Source organism: Olea europaea, chromosome 14 (genome assembly GCF_002742605.1).
Source record: "Olea europaea var. sylvestris chromosome 14, O_europaea_v1, whole genome shotgun sequence".
Taxonomy (NCBI): Eukaryota; Viridiplantae; Streptophyta; class Magnoliopsida; order Lamiales; family Oleaceae; genus Olea; species Olea europaea.
In genome coordinates, this window is record NC_036250.1 from 13,713,436 (window position 1) to 13,740,424 (window position 26,989).

Consider the following 26,989-nt stretch of genomic DNA (forward strand, 5'->3'; position numbering starts at 1 on the left):
ATTTTATCCTTTTAATTGATAATTTTCATATAAAACAAATTCAAACGAATACAAAAGAAAAAAAAACCCCTTTTATTTCAACATCTTTCACGTGAAAAATTATATCGATCAAATACAATAAATTGATAATTCTCAAGAAAACAATTTTCCTAGCAATTCAATTCTCTGAAATTCATTTTCTTTCCACCTCAATTTCATCTTTGTAATCAAACGAACCCTTAGTCTATTCTCAAAAGGACCCCTGGAATTGAGGATGGGCTCAATTTGAATTTACGGATGTATGGCTTATGTGATAAAATGAAAAAGATAGAAAAGTTGGAATTTAGGGCAAAAATATGTGTATTTGTGGGATACTCTAAAGGCACGAAGGAATATTATTTTCATAATATTCTAGATTGAAAGGATTTTGTTAACACAAATACAACCTTCCTAGAGGATAATTATTTTAATGAAGGTCAGTCCAAGTGTAAGATTGTTTAAGAAGAAATGAATGGGAGCAATTCCATGGAATCGATTCTTGGAGCACAACTTGGTGATGGACAACCTATATAGACAACCTATGGTGTTAGGAATATCAAACAACGTGATATGAGAGATTATTTATTATCTAATCCTACAGATCAAGAAATAATTGAAAGTATTAATGAGGTAACTGTGTCACCTAATGGTTATAACAACATTGATGAAAACATTACGAATTCATACGATGCCATAGTCTAGGATCCACTGTCCCTTAGACATCAATAGAGGGCCATGTAGCGAACTTCTATTTGTTGGTTGGACAATCCAAAATAGGCAATCTCCGTAGTGCAAGTAGATGAACTGACTTTATATAAGGAGGCTATGAACGATGTAGATGTCGATGTAAATTCATGGCAACTAGCTATTCAAGTTGAAATAAAATTCATACATTCTAATCATGTATGAAACTTGTAAGGATTAAAATCCATAGGGTGCAAGTGAGTCTACAAGAGAAAGATGGGAAAGTGGAAACCTTGAAAAAAAAAAGCTAGTGGAAAATGGTTTTACCTAACGCTAATTCATCGATAACAAGGGAGATCGTTTTGTTGTGGCTATGGTTAAATTTATTCAAATTCTATTATCCATTACAGCTCATTATGATTATGACGTGTGACAAATGAGTGTCACGATGACATTTTTTAATGGCAATCTTGAGGAATGTATCTACACGATATAACTCATAAAGTGTGGTTATAGAAGGAATTTTATAGGTTCATCCAGCATCAAGGTCTTGAAATAAAAGATTTGACGAGGTGAGTAAAATATATGGTTTTGATCAAAACTCTGACAAGTAATGTCTTTCTAAGAAGATATAGGATATAATTATAATTTTTCAGAGTTTTTCTAGATAATATTCTGCTAATTGAAAAATGATGTGGGAGTGTTTTCATCTCAAAATTTGTGGTTGGTACAACTTCATTTGAATGACTTGGGTAAAGCTATCCATGTTCTAGTTATTCAGATCTTGAAAGATCGAAAGAAAAACTGATAGTTTTTTCAAAAAACTTCATATATTAACAAGATACTTATTATATTTGCCATACAAGATTTTAAGAAGTATAACATGCCCTTTATACATGGAATTTAACTCTCTAAGGAGAAGTTCCTTAATTTTTTTGAAGAGATAAAGTGCATGAGTAGGATACCTTATGTGTAGACACTAGTAAGTCTCTTGTATGTATTGTGTTAGTACTAGACCTAATATTTATTATGTTGTTGGTATGGTGAGTCGATAAAAATCTAATCCTCCATAGGAACATTTATTGTAAAGCTTTAAGTACCTTTAAAAAAACAAGGTTATTCAAATTTAGACTTCGTAAGCTGATAAAGACTCTAGCAAGTATTAAAATCATTTGTCTACACTTGCTGATGGGGTCAAGCAATCATACAATATTGTTGATTCTACCATAAAGGTCGAGTACATGGTAGCTTGTGAAGCTGTTAAAGAGGAAATGTGGCCAAAGAAATTTATTATAGATGTTGAAGACCTTGAAATTATACAATGATAACAGTGAGATTGCAGCAATTTCTAAAGAACTTAAGAGTCATCAAAGAGGTCAATATATAGAATGAAAATATCATCAATTGAGAGAGATAGTATGTGATTGTTAGTAAGATTGCTACTACGGGATAACCTCGCAAACCCATTTACTAACAACCAGTCAGCTAAGATTTTTGATGGAGATCATGCAAGGCATAAGATTGTAAAACATGACACGTATACTCTAGGACAAGTAGGGTATTTATTGGGTTGTGTGCTCATATAGTATAATTTTGATGTTGTAAAATAACAATGTTATAATAAATAAATTTAGTGTTTATTAAGTGTTATTGTATTTTAGAATACAAGTATTAATGATCACTTGTAATAATATAACTTGGATACTTGTATGAAGAAGTATAGTGTGACACAATTTAATTTTTTATTATAAATAAAATTGTTAACAAGTTGATTTATTCACTATACTATATGAGTTAGGAATTTTCTTTATCTTAGAAATAGTTTATCAGTAATACTAGTATATTTGGAGTGTATTGAATGGTAACCTACTTAGTTTAATTCTATAGCATAACTGTAAAAAAAATTTAATTCTACTTGATCACTAGATATTTCATCTAAATTGCTATGCAAAGTAATTTCTTTTTTGAGCCTCATTATTTTGAAAAATGCATTTTTAAATAGTGTTTGACATCATTTCAACCACACATTTTTTAATAAAATAATATTACACGCAAATTCAAAAAATTTCCCTATTTTTTAACCTCATATTACCCATCAATACACTATTCAAAAATGTATTTTTTTCCTCCAAAAAATGGGTTCAAACAAGGGCTTAAACTATCATTTTCTTGTTTTCTTTATTATTTATTGTTATTTTCAATCTAGAATTGAGTTTTTGATTTAATTGAAGAGATGTCCACGTTGATGTCTATACTTTGGAAATACCGTAGAAGACTTAAAGAATGGACACGCCAAGTTCTTGAAATTAAAAAGATAGAAGTTCGTGATGTAGATTAAATTAAGAATTCGAATATTGATTTAGATAAATTCTAAATCTATGTTTATTGATTATAACATAAACGTGAACATCTAGTAAAGATCTTGATTTCTAGAAAGAATTTTTTTATTTTTTATTTGTATTTTTTTGAGTAATTCTTATTCCTCTTTCCAACTATCATGTCAGCAAAATTTCCTAATTTTAAGGTATGAATATAGAAAGTGTGATATTCTAATCTTATTTATTTTCTTGTCTACGTAATTGTAGATAAGCTTTCTTGTCATAATTTGGAAAATCAATCGAATTTCTCTAATGATTGATCAACAAATGAGATTCAATTTTGAATAATCATAGGCCATAATTCTTTTGTTTTTCACGTTGCGCAGATCGAGTAGGTTATTATATTATTGAATGGCTTCTTTTAACTTTTGGGATCAAGTTGTTGCTTAGTAGATTGATCACATAAATATGCATCTCCTTAACTCATCACTTTCTTCTTTCCAGATGACTTTATCGATATCAACGTACATTGCATTTCAATTGTTTTTTATACTAAAATTTATTAGAAATTTTGACTTAGTATTGTCCAAATAACATAGGATTGTATTTGTCTATGCCAAATAAAAATTAATTTTTTTAGTTTTTTCTAGCTGTACTTGAACTATTTAGAAACCCCACATTAATTAGAAATTAATTTCCCTTCCTTTTGTGACCCTATCTATATTTTATTTATCCCAATTTGTGATATAGTTATATCTTAGGGCGAGACTTGGGGATTGTTTGTATTTGCACCTTGTTCAGTTTTAGAGCGTGCTTGAGGGTTGAAGTGCGCGAGAGATTCTATATGATCATAAATTTTTCATACAGTGAAAGTCTATATTTTTGATAGCACGTGATTTTTCTTCGATTTGAGAGTTTTTCATATAATCTTTATATTATTATTTTTTTCATTTTTATATTTATTCTACCTTCCAATTAAATTTTTTGAAAAAAAATCCTGTAGACAAATCGAGAATGTCGTCTTAATTCCCAACAAAATGAGAATAATATTACAAATGATAACAAAACTAACCTACATCTTATTCCATAAACCAGTCGAGAAATGTTTCCCTGGCTTGCCTCGAGCCCTACCCTATGTATTAATTTCCTTTTCCTTTTCATTTCACTTCTTCCTATGTCCAACCATTCGGTTTTGATTATGGTAAAAATTGTTGAATTAAATTTTTTTGGTTAACAAATTAAGAAAATAATGAGTCTATCGACCACCTAAGTAAATAACAAATACTTTTTTTTTTTATATATATAGAAGTGTATCGTATGAAATTGAAATATTTAACTTGACAAGAACCAAGAAAATCAAGAAAGTTAAACAAAATAGAGTGAATTTAAATTTATAATAAATATAAAAATGAAAAATTAAGAGCAAATATTGTAAAAGAGATTGTGTTAGAGATTAGAGAGCAAGACTATGAGAAACATTGGGATGATGCATTTTTTTTCCTTCCTATTTTCACTCTGATCATCTCAAGTAGGTCTAGAGACTAGTGACGGCAATGAGGTGGGGTGGGCAATTTTCCTCCCTATTACCCGTTTAAGGAGGGTGGGACAAGACAGGGCAGGGTAGGTTTGGACTTTTGCCCTTTTTACGTAGCCATTTATTTTTTTCATTTTTTTATAATTCATTTTATTGCTCCCATTCATCAAAGTGAGATAATAATATAGTTATTAAATATTTTAATTAATTTATTTATTTTTAAAAATTACGTTATTCGAATATATTTGGTAAACTAAGATTTTTATTGTTTATCATATTTTTTTAAATAATCTTATTTGTCATTTTCTATTAGAATTAATAAAATTTCGTGAGTTTTCTATTTAAAGTATTGAATTGTTAAAAAAAAAAGAAATTGGGTGGGGGCGAGGGTGAGGCAAGGCCCGATTATCCGTACCCAACCCAATTACTCGAATAAGGGCGTAATCCCTGCGCCTGTTTAGTACGGAGCCCGTGGGTATCGGGTTTGATGGATTTTTTTGCCATCCCTACTAATGACCCTACAGCATCGCTTGACACTAGTTGTAACCCTTACCATTCCAGTGTTGGACTTTACGTATGCTGGGTTTAGTAGGTTTAAACTGTTCCATCTATTTTTAGACCTCATATAAATCCAGTTGAGTTTAGGTGGAGGTCTAAAAGTGCGTGTTATGAAATTATTTTTAAGAAAAATGATGGAGAAGAAGGAAGTGCCCCCTACCATAATTAATTTGTAGTTCCATTAATTGACTTAAGCTGGCAACAGATATGCCCTACACCCTCACAACCGTTGTTCGTGGAACAAATATAGTGGCCCTTAAAATATTATTTCATCACTATTACTCTTTTTTAATGCTTGATTACAACCATTTGCCCATAGAATTAATATATACGACTTATAATTCTTTTATTTATAGAGATAGTTTTGATTACTCGTATGGCTCTGATTTCTCCTAATTAGGCTTATGTTTATCGTAATGCCTTTCAGAAAGAAAACATTTTTCAAACTGTTGAAATTTTATAGGATTTTAAATATTAAAAATTATAAAAACCTAGTTACTTTATGGCCAAGTTCCTCTATATAAAATCACCAAGAAAATTAATTAATGAGGAACATATTTTGATCATTGATTTGTCTCTCAAATGATGAATCTTGAATTATAATCTTTGAATTTTGTCTTTCGGATCTGTAATCTAATTCTTGATTGTGAATTCTTGAATCATCTTCTTAATTCTTGATTGTAGATTGCATGTTCTTGATTGCAGGTGTTAGATCTTTCTCTTCAATATGCACTCTCTAAATTCTTATGTTGATAGGATGAAACAAAGAACGAGAAGTTGCATATAAATTGAAGACCATAACCCTATATATAGTTTCCATACGTATTTCATCTATCATGAAATACAATTTTAAAAGAATATGGTTTCTACACATATAATTCAACCCCCATACTTTATTTAGATGTCCTAACCCAATTACTTAATTCTTTATTTGATCACTTTAATTTTGGACTTAATTTTAAAATAACTTTTATATACAATTAATTTCATATGTTCGCCCATATAATAAATGAATAATTTCCCAACAATCTCCCACTTGGTAACATATGTTACATTTTAACTGTGTATAACCTTATGAGTTCAATACTTTTGCTATTATAATCAAAAGGCATCTCCGAACAATCTCGTCCATTAATTATGCTAATATAGAATCAAAGTGATCTTCGTTAGAAATATCATAAACTAAACCCTCAATGGTCACGTATATCAATACAATCAAATGACATAGATCAAGTGTGGATGTGTAGCATATGAATTACATGCAGTGTGATCTAAACATGCATATTTCCAATTGGTCCTACCTTATGAGATCAAACTTAAACTTTAATCAGTATGAAACTGCACTGAATATTTTATTTTTGAAATAAACCGAATATCCATTGATAGAATTATGTGTCCAAAATGGACCATCATAAACTCTCACTAAACTAGTATATCATCAAAAGATGCAACCCCATGTGAGCAGTATGTTCATGAAAAATGCTGGGTGATGGCCCCTCAGTAACCGAATCTACAATTATAGAGTTTGTCCTAATTATTCCATAATAACATAAATACTCTGAATTATTTCCTTAATAATTAGGAACTTAATCTTTATAAACTTTGATATCGTTAAGCTCATGTTGGAATACAAGACTACTATTGTTACAGAATAACTAAATGATAATTCAATTCTATCCAAAATGTGCAAGCCATTGACAAAATTCCATGATCAAAATCAGAGTATTCAATGACCTCCAATTGGTCTGATTTTCCTGAATGTAATCATGTGATTCTTAGTTCTATATAAATACTGAATAACCTAATTGGCTATTTTTCAAATATCCATCTCAAAGTTATTTAAATATTTGCCCAGCATTCGAACAATGAATGCTATATCTAGAGTGCAAACTTAAGCATACATTAAAATCCCAATTGCTAAAGTAAAGGAATTTTTTGTATTTTCTTTTCTTTAAGTTTATTCTTAGAGCATTGATTGAGACTAAATTCGTCTCCCTTAACAACAGGGGATATCTCCTGGTTTACATACTTGCATCTCAAATTATTTAAAAACTTTATCGATATAACTCTTCTTGTGATAATTTATATATACCTCAAGAATGATCCTATTGTATATTTGTATTCTTGACACAAAAGAGGCGTCACCAAGAATCTCAAAATTTCATGATAGAAATCTCTTGGTTTTATCGAATAATCCTTTATTAGCAAGCAGATAGTATGTTATTGACATCCAATATCAGAAAATATTCTTACTCCCACTAAACTTGTAATATACACAATCATCAACTGAATCCATCTCAAAATCAAAAGAGATAATTATTTGATGAAATTGTTGATACCATTGATGAGAAACCTGCTCAAGGCATAAATGGATTTCTTTAATTTGTGAACCATTAGATGTAGTTTAAGATAAAATGCCATAATAGTAATAAACAAGTTTTTTGTAGAAATCGGAGAGAAAGTCTTTTTAAAGTCAATATCTTCCTTTTGAGTAAAGTCATTTGCAATAAGACAAGCCTTATATCTCTCTACATCACATTTCAAATCCCTCTTAGTTTTAAATATCCATTGACAATCAATAGATTTCGCACTTTCAGGCAATGGGATGAGTTCCCAACTATCATTATTAGTCAAGAACTATATCTCTTTATTCATGGTATCAATACATTCTTAAAAATTATTCCATTGCATGGTTTGATTAAAGTTGATTGATCAAATTTTCTTCCATGAATCTAATAACATCCTTATTTTCTTAGAGAAAGATTATAAAATGATCTGAATTGCCTCTTCTTTTTTTCTTTAGTGGATTTCCTTAATGACATTTGTTTTTTAGGTTGTTGAGCTTGCTATTCTAAAACAATCTTTTAATTGTGTATGAGAGATTTTATAATATTATCTTGATCTGAAATTACTTCTTGAACAAGACTGGAGCATGAATGTCCCTGATCGTTGTCAATTGCAACAGAAGAGATATATACATATTCTTCTTCAAAGACAAAATCCATAACCTTAAAACCTTATCTCCCTCCACAAATTCTATATCCTCAAGGAATCGAACATTTCTCATTTCAAAAATTGAACTATAGTGGGATATTTAAAATTTGTAACCCCTTAACAATTGCTTTACTTAGAACTTTATTTTGAATTTAAGCTATAGTCTTAAGTGCTTCAACTTGGAGAGATTCTAGTCTAGTGTGGAATGATTCCACATTCCTCTAGGAATTTAGCAAAAAGCCTTAGACGTTGTTCTCTTAATCCACCATATAGGTTATATTATTCACCGCCATAACCAGATCGGACATGTATTATTCTTTCGCTGAGTCGATTTTCAATCTGAGCCTTATATGCCTTGAACATGTCCAGTATTTGGAATTCTTCATAGGTAAAGATATAGGTAACCATAGTGAGAAAATTCATCTATGAACATAATAAATTACTGTTGACCATTCCACGAAGTAAAAGGAAATCGCTCAAAGATATTTGTATAAATTAGTTCTAAGGTGTTCGAAGTTTTATTGGTACCTAATCTTCGTATGTTTGTTTGTTTCCCTTTAATATGATTAACGTCAACATTTGAGTCTGAAAAATTAAGGAAATCAAGAATTCCTTTTGAGGCAAGCTTTTCAATCCTCTTTCGAGAGATGTATTCTAAACGCTTGTGCCATAATGAAGCAGAATTCTCATTGGTTAATTTACGTTTGATACTTCGTGTTGGTTAATTTATGTTTGATACCTCGTGAACGTGCATGCAAAGTTTCTTTATAAGAGACAACCATATTAAATAGATATGGGTTATCATAATAAAGGACTGGTGGATAACATTTGAATTAAAAAAAAAAAAAGACTGAACTTACTATTTCAATTGAACAAAAGTAACTAAATTTGTTCATATAGAACAGAAACCGAATTTCATCTAAAAAGATGGTACCTCAATGTCTTTTCAAATTCAAACAATAATTGGTTTTTAATAATAACCTAAAAATCTTTATAGCCTAAACATTAAATGATTTGCCATATTCCCCACACAGATGAATCCTTCAATATCAATTGACGTTAGGCTATTTCGGACAACCCCGCATAGACACGCTTATTTTAATTGTGACACCGAAACTTAACGATAAAGCGTGTCTGGGTATTGAAACTAAATTAACCTCAAACCATACCATAATGAGAAATGTACTTGACTTTATATACCAAGCGTGGTACTCAGTACAATCTGTCTTCAAGTGTGCCAAATTTTCACAAAAATAATAGCTAGATGATTTATTATTTTCAGGTATTTGTTGTTTCTTTTGAACCGAACTGGATGCAGCTTTCTTATTCTTTAACTTGTCATTAGAGGTGCATGGCAAGTAAGTACTTCCAATTCTCTCTTGTTTTATACTTTCTTCTTCTTGCAAACAATATGAAATGAGTTCACTAAGAGTCCATTTCCTCTTTTAACAGTTATAACTGACCTTAAATTAACCAAATTGGGCAGGAAGAGAAATCTAAACTGTATGCACGAGCAAGTCGTGAAACAACTCAAACTTTAATGCCATTGGTTTTGAAATAAGATGAGAGATATTTATAAGAAAAAATTGTAGTAGCGATCCCTAACATTTTCATTTTTTTGTAGAATTTACCATAACCTTCATTTTATGCCAGTAAAGGTCCCTAACTTTTCATAAATATGCACATGAGGTCTATCTGAACGAAAACTGTCAAAAACACCGTCAGTTGATCAGGAAAATTCGTTGAACTATCTACTATCGCGACGATTTTATTGGATGTTGATATCTTTTTGAACGATTTTATTGGATATTGATTCCTTAATTTTTCCGATCAACTGATGGTGTTTTGGATGGTTTTTATCTAGATGGACCTCATGTGCATATTTATGAAAGGTTAGGAACCTTCGTTGGCACAAAATAAAGGTTAGGGTAAAGTCTACGAAAAAATGAAAAGGTTAGAGATCACTATTGCAAATTTCTCTATCCATAATGTACTCTTGTATATTTTCCTTAGTCTTACACTTTAGTGAAAAACCAATTTTGCTGAAAGAGTAATAGTTTAGACCTTATCAATTTTTTTTCAACAAAACATTTCGGAATATTTCTTTTAATAAATTTTTTTGACAATTACCTTATTGGACACAGCGCCCTTGGATGTTGTTGAAATTCTACGCTTCATAATCTCGACTTATGTAGGTTAAATAATCTCACTTACTCGAGTCTCGCCTTATTAGCGGAACTCTTATTAGTAAACTCTAGTGGAATGTTCAATCTTTAAAACAAAATTTATTTTCATGTCATCAAGAACGTTACAAACATTCTCTTTCTGGCCCTTAAATTTTGGTTCAAGTACACTAATTGAATTGATATCGACAGATATTGCAGAAGTAGATGGATTAACCGAATAGACAACCTAAACTTAAATAACATGTTCAGATAGAAGTTCGTATTGGACAATCAATAGTTTCAAATAATGTTAAGCCCCATCACAAGAGATCGAGCACAACATTGATATTTAGTATTTGAATAGAAATATCAACTTAAAATTGGTACTCTTGGTATAGTAATCAAATATTGATAATAAATCTAGTCAAACATCAAGTCTATCTTTTGATCGACTTAATGTTCACACGATGAAAAACTTTACAATTGTCATATATTTATTATCACATGTATATATTTAATTCTGTAAAATATTGACCTTTCTTTGGGCTGGTGAATATCTCCACGAATTAAGTATATACAACCTTCCTATTCCAAATAAATTAATTTTAGAAAAATAGGTTACTTTGGAAATATGTTGCATCAACTAATCTATTTTAGGAAATTAATAATCTGAAAAAATATTTTAAATACCAATATTTGAAATTAATTGCCCCTTGATATATTATTATTATTATTATTATTATTATTATTATTATTATTATTATTATTATTATTATTATTATTATTATTATTAATTTGTTTTGAACTTAACAAATAGTAGACAAGTGCTGCAGTGCCAACAATTCGGGTGCTGCAGTGCTCGTTGCTGGGTGCTAAGCGCTGCTATTACCATATCGCAGCTGCTGTATTGTCGTAAAAATTGCCTTAAACCCAAAATTTAGATAATTAGGGTTTGAGATTCACATCTGAGAACTTTTTATTTAAAATCTAATTATGAATTTCAACCCTAAAATTATTTCTTGAATAAGTTTGAATTTTGAAATTTATGGCTACGATTCATATTCTAAATTAAAATATTTCAGAGCTCAATATATGATTTTTAACCACAAAATTCTTCATTTAATTCAATGGTTTAACATGGAGCCGACTCTAATACTACTTGCTTGAAATTTTATGAAATTTTAATAACATGAAAACATAATTGCTTTATTGCCAAGATCCTCCATATGAAAGAAAATTAATTAATACGTAACATACCTAGATCCATTAATTTTTGAATTTTTTCTTTTGAGTTTTTAATCTTGATTCTTTATTACAAATTCTCCTTCTTTTTTATTCTTGATTACAGAAATTGTGAGTTTTGGATCTTCCTTTTCAATAAGTATTCTCTCTAAATTCTTGTGTTGATGAGATAACACAAAGAATGAGAAGTTGCATATGAATTAGGGACCATAATCTAAAATATAGTTTTTATATGTATTTCGTCCATCGTGAAATATTAAAGGAGTCCAGTTTCTACACATATAATCGTCAATTAAAATTTATTAATGCTAGAATATTGAATAAGGACATAGATGAAAGAAACAATTTTTTTATTATTATTTTTTTTTTATAAATTGTGAAAAATGGAGTTAAATGAACAAATGATAGTTCATGTGTTTATAAATATTTGCCTAGTTAATTATTTGATGTGATACCTTGCTACTTTTATTTTTATTAATTTAATTAATTCCTAGAGTTTGTTTTGAGAGGTTAAAATAGAGAGAGGTTGAGGTCATCAGCCTTGACCGATGGAACTTTATGCATACATGCATATATGAAGATAACAAGTTAATCATGAATTTTTTTTGTCTTCGTGACTTTGTTTTAATGAAACAATTTAAATATCATTTTTTCTGATTAAAAATTCCGTTATTGAAAGTGAAATTTATAGTAACCATACTATTACCTATTCTTGTTTAATAAAAGATGTTCGGCCGAGTGGAGAAGAAACAAAACAGCCTCACCAGCTCATTTGAAATTTATTCTAATCAATCAAAGCCAATTTGTAAAATTGGGACCCAACTCATCAATTTCTAGTAAAACTTTTTTGTCTTTATGCAAATTTATTTAGGTCAAGGTTGAAGTAGTCTGTGTCTATAGGGAAGTTAATAGTGCAGAAGTTTATGCATACAAAGAATCTGACACGTCTATGGCGCTATGTCCATCCTTTTCGGTTCAGACAGATATGTGGGTCAAACTTTCCAGATCCCCCATCTAAATGTCTGTATGGTCGTAAGCAAATTTCGGTGAAAAGGACATAAAATCACCTAGCGAGAATGAGTGATGTAAAGAGAAGATTCCATTTTAATTTCGATTTGACATGTTCAATGTTAACTAGTAAGTAAATGAAATGAGACAAAAAAAAAAAAAATGTTAATTCTTTAATTAAAGGAAGAAGAATAATGTTAAAGAAAATATGAATAAAAATAAGTAGAACTCAATATTTTTTATTTGAAAAATAGACTCAAATTACATTACATTCAATGAATTTAAATAGGCAATACAAGATACTCACTTTGCAAAAAACTAGAAAACTGAATTGTATAGTGCGTGTCATGTAACAACTACGTACGCTTGTGCATTAATTATGCAAATAAATAAATAAATAATTAAAAATTAATTTCACTAATTGAATTGCACTTAAAACTAGGACTCCACTAATGCAAAATAACAACTAATAAATTAATAAATTACGTACAAAAAGACCTACAACTAAGAAACTGTAAACATTCCCTCCCTTAAATTGAATGTCAACAAACATTCGGTTTAGGAGTCTTCTCATATACAAACACAAAGCAACTTCAGTACATTTTGAAACGTATCCTATTTCAAGGGTTCGGTAAATATGTTAGTAACTTGATCTTTACATCTATAATAAATCAAATCAGTTGTTTCTTCCTTTTTCAAATCTCTTATGAAGTGATACTTTACATCGATGTGTTTGTATCTTCCATGTAAAATGGGACTTTCGGAAAGTGTGATTGTTGAATTGTGATCACTATAATTTTGAGTAGGTCTTAACTATTTGAAATGATTCTCTTCAAGAATCTTCCATGAATATATGGCTTGACAAGCACAAGTTATCATAGATACAAACTCTATTTCAGTAGACAATACGATAAGAATAGATTGACGACCAAGAAATAACTCATGAGCATAACATGAAAATATAATGTGAAGTTCTCTTTCGTTCTTCCAAGACTCCAATGTAATTAGTTAATTACTATCAAATCTGACATTATTTTCTTGTTGAACAATTTGAGTTCAATCGCTGCTTGTATATACCAAAATAAATAAAAAATAAAAAATAAAAAATAAAAATCTCTAGGCAGCAAGAAGAAGCATCTCTCTTGGACATTCACAACATACATTATGCCATGCCTAGTTACAGTCAAATACATCAGACATCCCACAATTTGTCTTGGATCGTTATTAAGTTTCACGCCCATTTCAGCTAGCATGCTAACATAATTGCAATTCTTTAGCTGAAACATGACTAAAATTTCTCTAGCGTACTTTGTTTGAGGACTAAATCCCAGCATCATATTGTACAACTTCTATGTCGAGAAATAATGCATCATTCCAAGATCAGACATATAAAATTCAATCATATATTAATAATATTCTATTTAAAAATTGCAAATATTGCATAATCATTCATAGTATAAATAAGATCATCTACATATAAGCATACCATAAGTAGTTTCCCCTCCATATCCGATTTTTACAAAATGTTTATGCTAATATGGACACTTATAAAAACCTTCATTTTGAAAATAAGCATTTTTACAATCATACCATGCTCGTGGTGTTTTATTTAGTTCATATAGAGCTTTCTTCAATTTATATATATGCTCATTTCCATATTTCACATAACTAGATGATTGATCGATAAAATGACATAGCCATGCCATCTCCTTCAATCTGGCGGAAATACATGAATGAGTGGCATTGTGGAAATAGAAAGGGAATAAACAATTTGCCGACAATGGAACTTGGACAATTAAGCCAAGTTTTTGATCTTTAACTCGGCAAACATCATCCATTCTTCTGAAGTTGAACAACAATAACACTCAGTGGATTGTTCTTTCAATCTAGAACAACGAAGACATTATAAATAGTCTGAACAAAATTTCCTTTGGGTTGAATAGTTGATTGGAATTTACTAATATACATGCACATAGCAATTTAAAAAATTTTCAATTCCCTTCAAGGACCGTCTTTGTGTGTTTAATAGAAATCGTGATTAGAATTATACATGTAGCAAATTCTTCTCACTCTTTTGAGAATATAGATCACGAACAATCATAATTTTTGTTCCTCCTGGCGAATCTTGATCTATTGCTAACTTTTCAAACAATATTGTCTAATTGTCCATCCTCAAACAATAAACCACGTGGGAGAACAAGAATGAGATATTAGTATTTCTTTATATTGTGCTAGCGAGATTATGATGTTGTAATATTGTTACTTGTTGTAATGTAATTAAAATTGTAGCAATGAGAAACTCGAATCCTAATTGTTTATTTATAGATGTTAAGAGGGTTGGACACAACCACAAAAATATGAGTCGGTCCATTAGTTAATTAATTCAATTAATTAAACTTGGTCTACCATTTAATTAATTAAACTAAACTCATTAATAAATAATTCAATTGATTAATTTTACAAATGTCCTACATTTGCGAATTAATTATTTCTTAATATCATTCTTGTAGTTCTTCATTTTGTGTATGATTCAATAGGTTCCCAATCATGATGTCGAATGACGTAAATTATTGTTTTGATCTAATCAAAATAACATAAATTAAAAATCTCCATTAAATTTATCATTAATTCACATAAATTAACTAATTCAAATTCGTTGTCCCCAATTGACATCTAGCAATATATGAGGACAATACATGTAATAAAAGATATACGTGATTTGACAAAATCAAACTTGTTCATGTATCGTGAAACTATAAATATGTTCAAAGTATGATTTCATCAATTACGAGATATGGAGATGTGTCAATGTCGATTAATCGATTATATATTTTGTCTTGCTTTTAAGTCAATAATTGTCGAAACTCTTTTCAACTTACATGCCTATTTTGGCCAAGAAATTCTATGTTAACTTAAAAAGGATGAAATGTTGATCATAATCTCTTACTATCTGATTGTGGTGAATCATTTATTATCATTCACAATCTTCATATGATGCTTGAGATACCGGAATAACACCATAAATCAAACAATGCAGCAAATAAAAAAATTAAGATCATTTGACTGCTTAATATAACGACGACATAATTAAATTTGGGATTTATGGACCGAGAATTTTCTTGACAATGGTAATGTCCATTTTCTTGCCATGGATCCACAGTTTGTTTGCAGTTGCCATTGTTCTGGAAAGAAAGCTACTGCTATAGATTCTCTGTACCTAGCTTTTTGCTCTCTACTACTACTAACCAATAAGCAATGGAAAGAAACAAACCAATAATTCTCTGACTAAAGTAATTGTTGGAAAATTGGTTAGTTTGACCAATTATTTAAGTGGGTCCTGTTAGTTGGATAAAGATTTCCCTTGCCATTGTATTTTACTCCATGAGTAGATTAATGTATGTATTTATTTTTCTCAAAATAAATTAAGGAAGAATGAGAAAGTAAGGCCAAAAGATGACTACTTGAAGTTGAAATAAATTAGGAATAAAAATTGGTGAAAAATTGAAAAATGTCAATTCCACATAAGAAAACTTGAATAATAGAAACCACTTTATATTGCTCAAGTTTGAGACTTAGGTTTGGACCCTAAGGGTTACCAATAGTCTTTGAAGGGGAGATGATCTACATGCTAGTAAGCTGAGCCAAAATCCACGTGCGCACCGTGGCTGCCTGTCCATCCGATCGATTGGAGAAAAGTGGGTGGACATGAGAATAATAGGCATTGGGGATCACGATTCAAGGTTGACATCCTTGAATTTCAGAGTAATTATAGCTTAGAGAGTAAGTAAATTTGGATGACTGCGATTGAGGAGGTCCTAGATTTCAAAGAGGTTTCAAATGACAAACATATTCCTTGTTGCAACATAATTTTGTGGTCAAGCAGTGCGTGGTGGTAGCAGACCAAGGTAACAAGAATTAGAACCGAAAATAACAAGATTGCGAATTGGGATAAGTTGAAGAAACATATAAGAACTGCATTTTTATCGTATAATTACATATGAAAAATATCAAAATTTGCTTCAAGGTATTAAATTTGTCACTTAATATACTACGAAATTCTATGTTGATCACAAAGAATGATATTACATAGACAGAGGAGCATATAGTTTCTGGTTGTAGGGTGGTCAACTAGATTCAAAATAGTCTCAATATGTTTGATCCTGTGACAGCGTCTAAGTGCATCAGCGAGCTTTATATATTGAGAAGCAATAGTCCCAACAAACAAGTCCAGATCTTTCAATAATCTATACCAAGTAACGTTCAAATAGTTCCCACAAAATTGTTCCTATTAAATCAAATTCAAGTCAACAACCGAAAGCACATTTAGGTAGAGATTTTCTTTGTTACGGTTGTAATAGATAGGCTATAGGTAATCCGATTGCCTAAAAAACACTCGAAGTATAAGGTTTTTTACAATGAGCCCATCTGTGAGAGCTACTCGAATGAAGATTTGGTAGAGGATGAAAGAACATGTTGCAAGCGATGTTGGCCAATGTTGTGGTGCATTGGAATTACCTGACTCTCTATGCAAGTGATGGTGATTGACTACGTAACATCTCAATGTATAGTAGAAGGGAAAATTTTCGGATTCGTTATTAATAGATTATGGAAGTTATGAGACTATGGTGACTGAAAAAATGGTCAAGAAGTTAGAGTCGTAGACACAAAAGCATCCTAAACGATATAAGCTAGCCTAGTTGAAGAAATGCTTGGATGTCACGATGCCTCAATGTGCATTAATCAGTGTATCTATTAGACCTATATACAAAGATGAGGTCCTGTGCAATGTGGTTTGTATGGTTGCATGTCACCTATTACTGCGGTGACCTTTGGAGTTTGATCATCATTCAGTGTACGATGAATTTGTATTTTCCAATCCCCAAGCACCTTTATACAAGTCATGAATCGGTGCTTCGACCATTTATTAGTAAATTTGTTGTTGTTTATTTTGATGATATTCTGATTTGTGGTGCTAACCCTAATGATGATTGGGTTCTTATATTCCTCTATAGGGACAAAATTTATGATGCAATATCCAAGTGCTCTGTCTTGTTAGATCGTGTAGTATTCTTGGGATATGTAGTTTCGAAGGATGGGTTAGCAGTGGATACAACAAAAGTAAAGATAGTTCGGCCTTCATGGGGTGACCAAGTTGGTAGAGTAGGTGAGCGCGGAGGCCTTTGGTTATGAATTCGATTTCTCCTATCAATACTTTCTCGGTCGAGCCTAATGTACTGGACTTGCCTAGTGTAGTTTACCTGGCTAGCATGGTTTGCAGGCTATTGCGTCAACCCGAGGGTTTACCTAGTACGCACTCGAAGGGTAGTGACTGCAGGTTCTCCCATTAAAAATAAAAAAAAAGAATAAGAAGAAGAAGAAGATAGTTTTCACGATCTTGCTTTCTTTTAAAGAAGATTTATACCACACTTTAGTAGTATCATTGAACCTATAATAGATTGTATTAAGACTTGGAGGTTTCATTGGAGTCCTCTAGAAGACGAATCATTTAGGTTGATTAAATAGAAGCTGACTTCCACTCTTATTCTACTACAACCTTATTTTACCCAACCTTTTTGAGTTACATTGTGATGCTTTGAAGGTTGGCATTGGTGTAGTTCTTAGTAGACTGGTCGGCTTGTAGCTTATTTGAACAAAAAGCTCTCAGGCCCTAAGTTTCAATATAATACCTATTATGTGAAGTTTTATGCCGTAGTCTTTCAGTTCAACATTGGCACCACTATTTGTTTCAATAAAAGTGTGTGTTATATCTTAAACACGTTGTTACTCAAGATAAGGTGTTCGCTTGACATAAACTTGAATTGCATACTTGCTGCAGTTAACCTAAGGTAGGGGCATTGAACAAGGTGACAGTTGCATTAAAAGCAAGCGTTAATCTCTCTTGACGGAACTACGAGTAGAGGTATAAGTTTTGAGAACCTATGTGATTTCTATGCTTCTAATTTGTACTTTTTAGTAATTATTCAGAAGTTACATGAGGGTACACAGTTCGTTTTTGTGTGGGTTGACGATTTTCTCCTTAAAAGAAATTAATTATGCATTCTAGACAACGGCATGCACATTAAAAATATTGAGGAATTGCATAATGAAGAACACGTGTAGTTGTGATCGTACATTACAGGTTGTGGCCATATCCTACTATTGGCCAACGATAAGGAAGAGGTGATATATTTAGTGAGCTATATTGTACGTGGCTACGTGTCATCTTTCAAAGGGAAATACTATTGATGTGGTGTTGTGCATGCCACTACCTAATAACAACCCAGCATTTGATTGATTGAAGTATGGATTTTGTTTTAGGCTTTCCCTGGACTCAACGGGGCTTAATCCTATCTTTGTGGTAGTGGATCGTTTTTCAAAGATGATCCATTTCATTCCTTGCAAGAAGACAAAAGATGCAATGAACGAATTAGTGTGTTTTAGTGAGGTATATCGATTATATAGACTTGCTCATTCTATTGTATCTAACAAGGATACCCACTTTCTTAGTTACTTTTGAAGGAGTCTATGTTATCTGTTGAATTTAGTAGTGCCTACCATCTCAAAATAGATGTTCAAATTGAAGTGATGAACCATTCATTGGGAGATTTGCTACGTTTCTTGGCTGAAAAACAATTAAGTGTTGGGATTGGAAAATAAATCAAAGTTTGCTCACAACCATGGTGCGAGCAGAACACATAGGCTTTGCCCATGACTTACAGCCTGTTTCGATCCAATTCAATCATTTATGGCTCCGAAAACGCATTTTTCAGTATTCTGTATAATTTTCTTAAATTTAATAAGATTAGAATTTTAATTCTGTTTAGAGTTTGTTTTTTCTTTTATTTTATCATGATTTAGAGTTAGACATTATCTATAAGTTACTTATTATCCAAATTTTATCTACTGCTTTAAATATAAGTTGTAATCATTTTTTTTTCTCTCAATTGAATTTTAAATTACATAAAAAGTTCTGGGAAGTTTCTCAAATTATTTTCTATTTCTTGGCATATATTTGATCTTTTCAGATCTACAAGTTTGAGTTTTTGTAAAAAAATTGCTTCTCTATAAGCTTATACATACATCATCCCACACAACAACTACACACATCTACTAACAACACTAATTTACTTTTGCAAACTATTAATTTGTTAATTAATAATTAATATTAAGTTCCTACTCCACCAACAGTAAAAAAGAAATAAATAAATAAAAACAACAACTAATAATTAATGAATAACATACGAACACGTCTCTTAATGAGAGTTGACGGTCCAATGTATAAAAAATGTTGTAAATAGACGGTAAAAAAATTAGTAAACAGGCAGTCGCGACTGTAAAATAAGAACGGTAGATCTCACCTCGTCAATTTTTTAACTGGTTGATTACAAACACAAATTTGTAATATTCTCTTCTTATCCCTCCCTATATATATGCCACTTCATTTTATTAAGTTGTATAACCTACTAATTTGGAGAGAGAGAGAGAGAGAGAGAGAGAGAGGGGGGGATGGAATTGTATAGTGAACAGTATGGTTTCTTGGAGGAGTTACTAGGTCTAAGTGGTGAGCCTGATGCAGTTGGATTGAATCAAGAATTATGCACCAGTAGGAGTAATGAATGGATGGATTTTAATACTTTTACAAATCCAGCAACCACTACTTATACTTCCTTTCAGGATTACTCTCTACCTGTTGATCAGAGCAGGAGTTTCTCAGTTTTCAATGAAATCTACAGCCCATTTCAAGATGATTTATCACCTCCGCTTGAATTTCCTCCTCAACAACAAGATTACAGTATTAACTATTCTCTATTTGAGAAAGATGATATTCTTTCTCGGAATTTGGATATATGTAAAGTCGAACCATTTCAAGTAGCTGATCAGGTGCCCACTACTTTCAACATGGGCACTGTGTTCTGCCCGGAAACAAAGATTAACAAGCAGGTGAAGAAGCTTAATGGTCAGCCTTCCAAGAATCTAATGGCTGAAAGAAGGCGAAGGAAGCGCCTTAACGATCGCCTTTCACTGCTCAGATCAGTTGTTCCCAAGATAAGCAAGGCAAGTTTACCTTTTTGTGGGCAAATATTAATTTTTGGATCTAGACTTTTCAAGATGATTTCTTTCGACTTACCCTTTCTTATTATTATTTCCCCTTTTTAAACAATTTTTTTTTTTAACACGTTCTAACAGATGGATAGAACTTCTATACTTGGTGATACTATAGACTATATGAAAGAGCTATTGGAGAGAATCGATAACTTGCAAGAAGAAATTGGTGTGGGATCAAATCAGCTAACCATCTTGAAGGATGCAAAGCCCAATGAAATATTAGTGAGAAATTCACCCAAGGTACATATATCTACATTATTTTATTTTAAAATATATATGTAAAAATAATTAATACTATATACTGAATGTTAAATAAGTGAATGCAGTTTGGTGTGGAAAGGAGGAACGATGCTGATACAAGAATAGAGATATTCTGTGCAGGGAAGCCTGGCTTGTTGCTATCAACACTGAGCACTCTAGAGGCACTAGGCCTCCACATTCAACACTGTGTCATTAGCTGCTTTAATGAATTTGCAATGCAAGCTTCTTGTCAGGTAATTAATTAGTAAATATAAATATTTAAGCAGTTAGAGTTGGAATCAGGTTTAGCTAGAACGATTTCAATAAATAAGTGTGAATTCAAGTCTTTTGTTTGGCTTTGATACCATACTAGGCGTTGGGTTCCAAAAGACAACACAATTAATAGAAATAGTTAAAACCCTTATATATTGACTATTATTTTCGTGTTTGTCTAATAACAATAGTTAATTGTTAGTGCAGGAAAAAGAGCAGAGAGCAATTATAAGTTCGGAAGACGTAAAGCAGGCACTATTTAGAAATGCAGGATATGGTGGAAGATGTCTTTAATTACTACTAATTTGTGGTGTATTCTGAATCTGTGCATTATATAGGATTTTCTTTTCCAAAATCAGTGGTTTCTATAAAGGAGGCAAATAATTCCTCCCTTTTTTCCCTTACGCCATATCAAGAGCCAGAACCTAGTTTGTTATGTCTGTGTAGACTGCTGCTTTTACTTTTGATGCAATATTTATTTTTATGTTTTCTTATGTGCTCTGTGAGTTTATTTTCTTCATTTGTCATATGAGATGTTTCTCCCGATTAAACCTAAAAGTTGGAATTAACATCATTTTTTAGATTCATCACTCTGCCGTACTTTCACATAATCATACGTGTAATACCATTTCGGGGTTATTCTTTCGACTATAAATTTGAGAAGCTTGCTTTTGCATAGTTGGTGAATCCTAAAGAGAAAGATAAGTAAAAATACAATTCCAAACTTGCTCAATCTTTTTCAGAATTTTCTTCTTTTGAAGATTTTCATTCAGATATTTATTTTATAAAAATAAAGTCTTCAATCTCTTACAATTCCAAACTTGCTCAATGTTTTTCAGAATTTTCTTCTTTTGAAGATTTTCATTCAGATATTTATTTTATAAAAATGAAGTCTTCAATCTCATAGAAAATTACTTATCTTTCTTCTTAGGATAACTTCCTTCAAGGTCCGGTGTGGCTAAAACTCATTTTCCACATTATGAAATCTGTTGGCCATTCAATCTTGTGAGCTAGTCGAGATCTAAACTGACCTCGGAAGATTCCAGTTACCTGACACATCATGTTTATATTTTACTTGGCGAAACATGCTTTTAGCAACATGTTCCACTTTTCAATTCTCTTTTAGAGACTTTAGAGGAATACACTTATTATTTTGACCATTTTGAAATACCAGTATAAAAGTAAAGGCAAATCATTAATTATGACTAATTACCCTGGTAAAACCGTATCTATTAACAAACATATAAGAAAAAAAATGCCTCAATGAGATTCAAACTCAAAACCTACACAAGAGAAGAATAATCCACGTCCACAAACAAATAAGCTCATCCATCTGAAAATGAAACCCACAACAAGTCTCCTCCACAAGTTCAGTCACAACTTTCATTTTACAAAAATATTGCTCCGCTTACCATGAAACTTTGATCGTAGCAACTACTCATATTGACGATGTCATGTTTTCCCGAAAATGAGAGCCCATGAGCTCTAGGGTTGTAAGTGTTATGTCCTAAATCTAATTAACCTTGGACATAAATACTTTAATATATTATTAATACAACTTAATGACAGATCTATTATTTAATTAATAGACAATTAAATTAAATGATAGAATCCGTAAATTCAAACTTTCATAATATGTAAATCACAAGGAATTGTGATTGTGAGATACAAATTACATAAGATTAAACTAAAATCGTCCATGGTCGTAAATAATAACGAGATACGGATATTGTTATTACAGATAGACTATCACGTGTGACAATTCTTACTTGTGAAGTAAGTAACTGATCTTACAAAATAAATTGTGGTGACACTTAAATTAACACGTGGATGTTTTGTTATAGAACAAAACATTAGAGACCCACTAAGAGATTTCACATAGATAATCATTTGAGTTTCAGTTGTTAATTTCTAACGTTTGATAGTGGAATTGGTCATTTGACTTGAAGTCGTCATAGTGCCTTATATGAGGACTGTTTATACTTTGACAGTGTTGGATGTTGCTCTGTCAAGGCCCGCTAATACGTCATCGCTTGGGTATGTCAAGAATTGTATAAAGGTTATGAATGACCAATAGAGGATTTGTCACTGTTAAATAGTAAGAGATTATGATTTGCATTTCATTCAATTAAGTCGATAGGGAAATCCTTGGCCAAGGTATACTCAAAAGTCGAAAATGAGTTTTCGACTTATGTTGACTTAATAGTGGGATGAAAGATATGATCAATAATCGGGATTGACACGCTTTCATATTTTTTAATTGATTGGATCATATTAACAAAATGATTATAATTTTATGGTAAACGAACGACTTTGATTTTGTCATACCATGTGACATTTTCCGTCATATATATTGTCTTGACACATTGCTAAATGTCAATCTAAAACGGCGAGTGTGAATTGGTAATAAATTAAAAGGGTGTTTTAATTTATCAATTTTGATTAAATCAAAATAATGTTTCACGTCGTTAGGCTCGTGATAGAGAACCTGATAGGTCGCACACAAAAAAAGAATTAGAATATTGTAATTTAACAATTAATTAATTTAAAAAGCGTTGGATAAATTAATTAATTGAGTTGTTTATTTATAGGCCTGAATTAATTAATTTGATTATTTAATTCACGGATCGAATTTAGTTAAATGGGTTAATTAAATACTGAATCGGGTCAGGCCAAGCCCGTTTGGGCTTATATGAATATGACTAGGGTTTTCAAAATCTGTAGAGAATTTTATTATTCTTGCTAGCACAAGAAAAAAACTATAATTCTACAATCTTGTTCTCTGTGTGGATCACCGTTGGAGGTTGGACAATTAGACAACTATGGATGACAGATCATGGTTTTTGGAACGAAAGAATAGCAAAGGAGTTTGTAGAATCAAAGCAAGAATTATAAAGGAGTTTGCAGATCTATAAAAAGATACAACTTTTATCACAATTCCTATCTAAATACAAAGATGAATCCTAGTAGGAATCAAAAACTGTTTTATTTTTCGTTGTGCATGATAAGTAGATTCTCAACAAGAGTTATCTTCTTGGAAAGAAATCAAAGGCATCTAAATTTGTTGGTGTCATTGATGATGGTCAAGGTGCTGCGGCCACCACTCTCCATATGAATGTAAGTGTTATGCTTTAACTCTAATCAACTTTGGACATAAACACTTTTAGTATATAGTTGATGCAATTTTTATGGCAAATTTACTATTTAATTAATATTCAATTGAATTAAATAATAAAGTCTGTAGATTCAAATTTCGGTAATTTGTTAATCACAAGGAATTGTGATTGTAAGATGCAAATTACATAAAATTGAATCTTAAATTATTCGAGGTTAGAAGTAATAGCAAGATACGAATATCGTTATTACAGATAGACCACCACGTGTGGTATTTTTTACTTGTGAAGTAAGTAGCTAATCTCACAAGTTAAAGTATGGTGCACCTAAATGAACGCGTGAGTGTTTTGTTATAGAACAAAACATTGGAGACCTGCCAAGAGATTTCACATGGATAACTATCTGAGTATCAGTTATAAATCTCTACGTTCGGTAGTGAAATAGGTCATTTAACTTGAGATTATCATGGTGCTTCATATGAGGACAGTCATATTTTGACGATATTGGATGTTGCTCTACTAAGGGCCGTTAGTACGACATCGTTCGGGTATGTCAAGAATAGTATGAAAGTTGTGAATGATCAAAAGATGATTCATCGCTCTTAGATAATAAAAGATTAATTAATAGGATTAATTGATTATTTAATTGTTTCTATCCGTATCCATTTGTATAAAATAGTTTAAATGACCTTAATTCCTAGGAACTTGAAACATAATTGCATATAATATTATATATTATATAGGAATGTATTTATGTGTTGAATGGTTAATTTCATTCTTGTCGTTTTATGGGTTTGTGAGCTCTTAATTGTTTTAGACTCACGAGTCTGTTACTGTTGTTATTATTGTGGGCCTGTGAGCTCTTAATCATTTTGAACCTACAAGTCTATTATTGTTATTGTTAATATGGGCCTGCGAGTTCAATTTCATTTAGGCTTACTTGTCAACTAGTATAAGATACATGTTCCAGATGGACAAATTGAGGACATAAGAAGAGGAAGAGACCATTTAGGCCTACTTTTAGGAATTATATTTGCTTTAAATTTGAATTTCATTTACTTCCTGAACTAAACTTGAATTTTATTTCAATTCATTTAATTTCTATATTCAATTTAATTTACTCAATGTTAGCTCAACATTTGCCAATGAAATGATAAACAAAAGTAAACAAGTAGCAAAATTTATTTAATAATATTAATAATAATGTAATTATACTACGTTTTCAAAGTGTATTTACATATAAACTTATTTTCGTTAACAGTTCATTAAAAAAATTATTTTTAATATTTTGACCCCGCAATAATAAAGGTCTGAGTCCACCCCTGGTCTTCCTTATGGCTTGGGAAAACTAGATAGTAAAAATTCATTATCATCCACACTATTATATATATATACACAATGAGACCTTTGACTGCAAAACCCCTCAATAAAATATTAAGTCACATTTTATATTCGTCTTCCATCATTATTATAGTGAAGAATCAGAGTCCTCAATTGATCTCAACTTGTTAAGTACTCTCAAAGTTGGTCTATTATAGATATGTTTGACACTATGAAATATTACATATTTCTGAATGATAGGTCCTACTTAACTACAACTTATTTTTTGTTGAGTACACTCAACGAAATAAATTTTAGAGGCATATTAAGCTAACACATAAGTGTATGTAGACAAAGTTGTCAGTTTAATGAGTTGCATAGAGATACAATTGATAATAGTATCTACCCAAATATTTTATTAAAGCTTGTTGAGTACATTTAAGGTCTTAATATTAACAAATGAGATCCTAGTCCATTGGGAGTCATGTATTGATTCCATAAATTTGTGCGAAAGGGTCATAAATTTGAGCTAAACTGTGGGAGTATAAATAATTTAATAAAAGTTCATATTAAATTAATTAATACATTTTATATATTATTCTTTTTTTTTGTCATTATATTTATTGAATCGTGATAACCATATGTATTTGAGTGGCACAGTAGATGCCAACAACCAATTTAAATTTTCTTGATTGGCACCACAACTTGAGAATTGTTCTCAAGCATGAGAAAATTAGTCATGTCCTTGAGTAGTTCTTTCTAGAGACACCTACTGATAACTCGATTAAGGAAGATGTGGCTACTATAATAAACGTTTTGATGACGATAGTACTGCACATGTGCGATGCTTGCAACTATCTTACCTGAGTTACAAAAGCAACATGAGATTATTGATGCTAACACATTATTTTTCATTTCAAAGAATTGTATGATAATAATTATATGTGGAAGGAGATGAGAGTTCCAAGCAACTATGTTGATGCAAAATGATAGAGGAATCTTCAGTCATTGCTCAGATATTGAAGATGATTGATATTGAGAAGTGTCTCAATTGAGTTCAATCATGAACTATGAACTAATATTGACTTGGTTTTGCAATCTCTGTTAGAGAGAGCTATTCACAGATAAATTGTGAATTTAACATGAATAAGCTCGAGTATACACTCATTGAGTTGCTTAACATGCTTAAGACTGTTATGCCCAATATCAATGTTAGTAGTGGGTAAAACATTGATTCCTCCAAGGATATTAAGAGGAAGTCTAAAGGGGCTTTTGGAAAGCATCCAATATGGCTAAGACGGTCAAAGCGAAGGACAAATACCAAATCTAATGACCCTTGTTTTCATTATAGAATGAAAGATCATTGGAAAATATTGCAAGGTTTACGTCTACTTCATGAGTTTCTTAAGGTATTTG

At 31.1% G+C, this 26,989-nt stretch overlaps 1 protein-coding gene across 1 annotated transcript; it reads left to right on the top strand.

The window, feature by feature from the left end:
* Positions 1 to 19,977: 19,977 nt before the first annotated feature.
* On the top strand, positions 19,978 to 21,634 carry LOC111409243 (transcription factor bHLH93-like). The gene is made up of 4 exons (XM_023039254.1): positions 19,978 to 20,576; positions 20,709 to 20,867; positions 20,954 to 21,121; positions 21,348 to 21,634. Exons 1-4 carry the CDS (start codon positions 20,028 to 20,030, stop codon positions 21,432 to 21,434), a joined length of 963 nt encoding a protein of 320 aa, XP_022895022.1. The 5' UTR covers positions 19,978 to 20,027; the 3' UTR covers positions 21,435 to 21,634.
* The last annotated feature ends 5,355 nt before the right edge of the window (positions 21,635 to 26,989 follow it).

What these genes read in the sequence shown, in the direction of transcription:
- LOC111409243 (XM_023039254.1), top strand. Translation starts at nt 20,028, where the DNA reads ATGGAATTGTATAGTGAACAGTATGGTTTCTTGGAGGAGTTACTAGGT. An exon ending in TTGTTCCCAAGATAAGCAAG is followed by an intron (nt 20,577 to 20,708) that starts GCAAGTTTACCT and finishes ACGTTCTAACAG; the next exon opens with ATGGATAGAACTTCTATACT. An exon ending in CAATGCAAGCTTCTTGTCAG is followed by an intron (nt 21,122 to 21,347) that starts GTAATTAATTAG and finishes TTGTTAGTGCAG; the next exon opens with GAAAAAGAGCAGAGAGCAAT.